This window comes from Neomonachus schauinslandi, unplaced genomic scaffold, assembly GCF_002201575.2.
Source record: "Neomonachus schauinslandi unplaced genomic scaffold, ASM220157v2 HiC_scaffold_2013, whole genome shotgun sequence".
Classification (NCBI taxonomy): domain Eukaryota; kingdom Metazoa; phylum Chordata; class Mammalia; order Carnivora; family Phocidae; genus Neomonachus; species Neomonachus schauinslandi.
The window spans coordinates 1-6,635 of NW_025410703.1; the positions used below are offsets into that span (position 1 = coordinate 1).

Genomic DNA, 6,635 nt, shown 5'->3' on the forward strand with positions numbered 1-6,635 from the left:
AGGCTGGTACAGGTTTTTAGCCTCCCCATTTGGGACCTAGCTCCTTGTCCCACACTATTTTTAAATATTTTATTAAAAAAAAAAAAAAAAAGAGTTCTCTCTGCCCAGGGTCGCCGCAGCCTCCGTCGCTTTCGGGCCCTAGCAGCCTGAAGGAAAAACAGGAAAAGATTTTTAAAAATCCGAAAATGCTTTAAAATCTAAAAAGAAAAAAAAAAAAAAACGAGAGAGAGAGAGAGAAAGAAAAAAGCGCATCCTCCTCGGAGAACCCGCGGGGAAGTCACTTCTGCACCCTTCCGGCCTGCCCGCGCCCGCCGCCGCACCTTGGCGTCCGTCGGTCCGGTAGTGAGCCGCCCGCCCGCGTCCACGCGCCTCCGCTCTGTCCGCCCCCCGCCGCGTGGCAGCCCCGCGCCCGCCGCCCTCGCCCCCCGCGCGTCGCCCCGGGCGCACCACGTGTCCGCGCTGCCCTTCGCCGGCCGGCCGTGGGAGGAGGCTGCGCGCCCGGCCCCCGGGGCTTGCCGAGTGGGCGCCGACCAAGATTTGGTTTCCCTCTTGCCCTGGCTGCTGTAATCTTAAACCGCCGGGAGACCGAGGCCTATATTTATAGAGAAACCCGTGTCCCGGAGGCCGCCGTGGGCACCATTTGGTTGCCTCTTGGAGAATTTTTATAATTTGGAGGGGAGTCCCTGTTTTAATACGTTATTATTATTTTTTTTTCTCCTTTGAAATTTGGAGCTTCAGACCAGGACAGCTACAAATTACAAACTCCCAGAGAGGGCCGTATTGTTTTTGAGAGCCTTTTGTCTGCGGTTTTGCAGTCTCCAACGAGCTGTCCCTGAACTCCTCCTCCCCGTCCTCCGTGTCTCCGAGCCTGCTCCGGCGTCTCTTAGCTTCACTCTGCCACCTGTGAGCTGCGGCTTCATCAAGAATCTGGACAAATCTATAGATAACAAGGCACTTTATGATACTTTTTCTGCTTTTGGAAACATTCTGTCTTGCAAGGTGGTGTGTGATGAGAACGGCTCTAAGGGTTATGCCTTTGTCCACTTCGAGACACAAGAGGCTGCTGACAAGGCCATCGAGAAGATGAACGGCATGCTCCTCAATGACCGCAAAGTGTTTGTGGGCAGATTCAAGTCTCGAAAAGAGCGGGAAGCTGAGCTTGGAGCCAAAGCCAAGGAGTTCACCAATGTTTATATCAAAAACTTTGGGGAAGAGGTGGATGATGAGAGTCTGAAAGAGCTATTTAGCCAGTTTGGTAAGACCCTAAGTGTCAAGGTGATGAGAGATCCCAGTGGGAAATCCAAAGGCTTTGGCTTTGTGAGTTACGAAACACACGAGGATGCCAATAAGGCTGTGGAAGAGATGTATGGAAAAGAAATCAGTGGGAAAGTGAATTTTGTAGGCCGTGCCCAGAAGAAAGTGGAACGGCAGGCTGAGTTAAAGGGGAAATTTGAACACCTAAAACAAGAGAGAATCAGTCAGTATCAGGGGGTGAATCTCTACATTAAGAACTTGGATGACACCATTGATGATGAGAAGTTAAGGAAAGAGTTTTCTCCTTTGGGATCAATCACCAGTGCGAAGGTAATGTTGGCGGATGGGAGAAGCAAAGGCTTTGGCTTTGTCTGCTTCTCATCTCCTGAAGAGGTGACCAAAGCAGTCACCGAGATGAACGGACGCATCGTGGGCTCCAAGCCACTACATGTCGCCCTGGCCCCAGAGGAAGGAAGAGCGAAAGGCTCACCTGACCAACCAGTACATGCAGCGGGTGGCTGGAATGCGAGCACTCCCTGCCAATGCCATCTTAAATCAGTTCCAGCCTGCAGCCGGTGGTTACTTCATGCCAGCAGTCCCACAGGCCCAGGGAAGACCTCCATATTACACACCCAACCAGTTAGCACAGATGAGGCCTAACCCCCGCTGGCAGGAAGGTGGGAGACCTCAAGGCTTCCAAGGAATGCCAAGTGCTATACGCCAGTCTGGGCCTCGTCCCGCTCTTCACCATCTGGCTCCAACTGGTGATGCTCCGGCCTCTCGCGGCCTCCCTACTACCGCTCAGAGAGTCGGGTCTGAGTGCCCGGACCGCTTGGCTATGGACTTTGGAGGGGCTGGTGCCACCCAGCAAGGGCTGACTGACAGCTGCCAGTCTGGAGGTGTTCCCCCAGCCGTGCAGCCCTTAGCACCTCGTGCTGCTGTCGCTGCTACTGCCCCTCGGGCTGTCGCACCTTACAAATATGCCTCCAGGGTCCGCAGCCCTCACCCTGCCATCCAGCCCCTGCAGGCACCGCAGCCTGTGGTCCATGTGCAGGGGCAGGAGCCCCTGACCGCCTCCATGCTGGCCGCAGCGCCCCCCCAGGAGCAGAAGCAGATGCTGGGAGAACGTTTGTTCCCGCTCATCCAAACCATGCATTCAAACCTGGCTGGGAAAATCACGGGCATGCTGTTGGAGATTGACAACTCTGAGCTGCTGCACATGCTCGAGTCCCCCGAGTCGCTCCGCTCCAAGGTGGATGAAGCTGGGGCGGTCCTGCAGGCTCATCACTTGGGATGCTTCCACATTTTTGCTATTGTGCAAAATTCTCCTAAAAATATGGGTGTACAAATATCTGAGACACTATTTTCAATTCTCTTAAGTATAGACCCAGAAAAGGAATTGCTTGGTCACATGGTATTTCTATTTTTAATTTTTTGAGGAACTGCCATACTCTTGCATAGCGGCTGCACCATTTTACATTCCTGCCAACAGTTCACGAGGGTTTCGGTTTTCCCACATCTTTGCCAACACTCGTTGTCATGAAAGAAAGAAGCTGCCCAGAAGGTGGGCGCTGTTGCCGCTGCTACCTCTTAGCCAAGGAAAAACCGATTCATTTATTTATTTTTTTTTAATTTTTTTTATTCTTATGTTAATCCCCATACATTACATCATTAGTTTTAGATGAAGTGTTCCATGATTCATTGTTTGTGCATAACACCCAGTGCTCCATGCAGAACGTGCCCTCCTCAATACCCACCACCAGGCTAACCCATCCTCCCACCCCCCTCCCCTCTAGAACCCTCAGTTTGTTTTTCAGAGTCCATCGTCTCTCATGGTTCATCTACCCCTCCGATTTCCCCCGCTTCATTCTTCCCCTCCCGCTACCTTCTTCTTCTTCTTTTTTTTTTTTCCTTAACATATATTGCATTATTTGTTTCAGAGGTACAGATCTGAGATTCAACAGTCTTGCACAATTCACAGCGCTTACCAGAGCACATACCCTCCCCAGTGTCTATCACCCAGTCACCCCATCCCTCCCACCCCACCCCCCACTCTAGCAACCCTCAGTTTGTTTCCTGCAATTAAGAATTCCTCATATCAGTGAGATCATATGATACATGTCTTTCTCTGTTTGACTTATTTCACTCAACATAATACCCTCCAGTTCCATCCACGTCATTGCAAATGGCAAGATCTCATTCCTTTTGATGGCTGCATAATATTCCATTGTATATATATACCACCTCTTCTTTATCCATTCATCTGTCGATGGACATCTTGGCTCTTTCCACAGTTTGGCTATTGTGGACATTGCTGCTATAAACATCGGGGTGCATGTACCCCTTCGGATCCCTACTTTTGTATCTTTGGCGTAAATACCCAGTAGTGCAATTGCTGGGTCATATGGTAGCTCTATTTTCAACTTTTTGAGGAACCTCCATACAGTTTTCCAGAGTGGCTGCACCAGCTTGCATTCCCACCAACAGTGTAGGAGGGTTCCCCTTTCTCCGCATCCCCGCCAACATCTGTCATTTCCTGACTTGTTAATTTTAGCCATTCTGACTGGTGTGAGGTGGTATCTCATTGAGGTTTTGATTTGGATTTCCCTGATGCTGAGCGATATTGAGCACTTTTTCATGTGTCTGTTGGCCATTTGGATGTCTTCTTTGGAAAAGTGTCTGTTCATGTCTTCTGCCCATTTCTTGACTGGATTCTTTGTTCTTTGGGTGTTGAGTTTGATGAGTTCTTTATAGATTTTGGATACTAGCCCTTTATCTGATATGTCATTGGCAAATATCTTCTCCCATTCTGTCGGTTGTCTTTTGGTTTTGTTGACTGTTTCCTTTGCTTTGCAAAAGCTTTTTATCTTGATGAAGTCCCAGTAGTTCATTTTTGCCCTTGCTTCCCTTGCCTTTGGCGATGTTTCTAGGAAGAAGTTGCTTCGGCTGAGGTTGAAGAGGTTGCTGCCCATGTTCTCCTTTAGGATTTTGATGGACTCCTGTCTCACACTGAGGTCTTTCAACCATTTGGAGTCTATTTTTGTGTGTGGTGTAAGGAAATGGTCCAGTTTCATTCTTCTGCATGTGGCTATCCAATTTTCCCAACACCATTTGTTGAAGAGACTGTCTTTTTGCCATTGGACATTCTTTCTTGCTTTGTCAAAGATGAGTTGACCATAGAGTTGAGGGTCCATTTCTGGGCTCTCTATTCTGTTCCATTGATCTATGTGTCTGTTTTTGTGCCAGTACCATGCTGTCTTGATGATGACAGCTTTGTAATAGAGCTGGAAGTCCGGAATTGTGATGCCGCCGGCTTTGCTTTTCTTTTTCAACATTCCTCTGGCTATGCGGGGTCTTTTCTGGTTCCATACAAATTTTAGGATGATTTGTTCCATTTCTTTGAAAAAAGTGGATGGTATTTTGATGGGGATTGCATTGAATGTGTAGATTGCTCTAGGTAGCATTGACATCTTCACAATATTTGTTCTTCCAATCCATGAGCATGGAACGTTTTTCCATTTCTTTGTGTCTTCCTCAATTTCTTTCATGAGTATTTTATAGTTTTCTGAGTACAGATCCTTTGTCTCTTTGGTTAGATTTATTCCTAGGTATCTTATGGTTTTGGGTGCAATTGTAAATGGGATCGACTCCTTAATTTCTCTTTCTTCTGTCTTGTTGTTGGTGTATAGGAATGCCACTGACTTCTGTGCATTGATTTTATATCCTGCCACTTTACTGAATTCCTGTATGAGTTCTAGCAGTTTTGGGGTGGAGTCTTTGGGGTTTTCCACATAAAGTATCATATCATCTGCAAAGAGTGAGAGTTTGACTTCTTCCTTGCCAATTTGGATGCCTTTGATTTCTTTTTGTTGTCTGATTGCTGTGGCTAGGACTGCCAATACTATGTTGAATAGCAGTGGTGATAGTGGACATCCCTGCCGCGTTCCTGACCTTAGGGGGAAAGCTCTCAGTTTTTCCCCATTGAGAATGATATTCGCTGTAGGTTTTTCATAGATGGCTTTTATGATATTGAGGTATGTACCCTCTATTCCTATACTCTGAAGAGTTTTGATCCAGAAAGGATGCTGTACTTTGTCAAATGCTTTTTCTGCATCTATTGAGAGGATCATATGATTCTTGTTCTTTCTTTTGTTAATGTATTGTATCACATTGATTGATTTGCGGATGTTGAACCAACCTTGCAGCCCAGGGATAAATCCCACTTGGTCATGGTGAATAATCTTTTTAATGTACTGTTGGATCCTATTGGCTGGTATTTTGGTGAGAATTTTTGCATCCATGTTCATCAGGGATATTGGTCTGTAGTTCTCCTTTTTGATGGGGTCTTTGTCTGGTTTTGGGATCAAGGTAATGCTGGCCTCATAAAATTAGTTTGGAAGTTTTCCTTCCATTTCTATTTTTTGGAACAGTTTCAGAAGAATAGGTATTAATTCTTCTTGAAGTGTTTGGTAGAATTCCCCTGGGAAGCCATCTGGCCCTGGGCTTTTGTTTTTTGGGAGATTTTTGATGACTGCTTCAATTTCCTTAGTGGTTATAGGTCTGTTCAGGTTTTCTATTTCATCCTGTTTCAGTTTTGGTAGTTGGTACATCTCTAGGAATTCATCCATTTCTTCCAGGTTATCTAATTTGCTGGCATAGAGTTGCTCATAATATGTTCTTATAATTGTTTGTATTTCTTTGGTGTTGGTTGTGATCTCTCCTCTTTCATTCATGATTTTGTTGATTGGGGTCATTTCTCTTCTCTTTTTGATAAGTCTGGCCAGGGGTTTATCAATCTTGTTAATTCTTTCAAAGAACCAACTCCTAGTTTCATTGATCTCTTCTACTGTTCTTTTAGTTTCTATTTCATTGATTTCTGCTCTGATCTTTATGATTTCTCTTCTCCTGCTGGGTTTAGGCTTTATTTGCTGTTCTTTCTCCAGCTCCTTTAGGTGTAGGGTTAGGTTGTGTACTTGAGACCTTTCTTGCTTCTTGAGAAAGGCTTGTATTGCTATATACTTTCCTCTTAGGACTGCCTTTGCTGCATCCCAAAGATTTTGAATAGTTGTGTTTTCATTTTCATTGGTTTCCATGTATTTTTTTAATTCTTCTTTAATTTCCTGGTTGACCCATTCATTCTTCAGTAGGATGCTCTTTAGCCTCCATGTATTTGAGTTCTTTCCGACTTTCCTCTTGTGATTAAGTTCTAGTTTCAAAGCATTGTGGTCTGAAAATAGGCAGGGAATGATCCCAATCTTTTGGTACCGGTTGAGACCTGATTTATGACCTAGGATGTGATCTATTCTGGAGAATGTTCCATGGGCACTAGAGAAGAATGTGTATTCCGTTGCTTTGGGGTGGAATGTTCTGAATATGTCTGT

At 45.8% G+C, this 6,635-nt stretch overlaps 1 protein-coding gene across 1 annotated transcript; it reads left to right on the forward strand.

The window, feature by feature from the left end:
* Window positions 1-815: 815 nt before the first annotated feature.
* LOC110584342 (polyadenylate-binding protein 4-like) lies at window positions 816-2,848 on the forward strand (the record flags this gene model as incomplete). Its single annotated transcript, XM_044912424.1, is given in 3 exon segments — window positions 816-1,716; window positions 1,718-2,544; window positions 2,797-2,848. Coding segments are annotated over 3 exon segments (1,780 nt in total), but the record flags the coding sequence as incomplete, so codon positions are not given.
* Window positions 2,849-6,635: the final 3,787 nt, after the last annotated feature.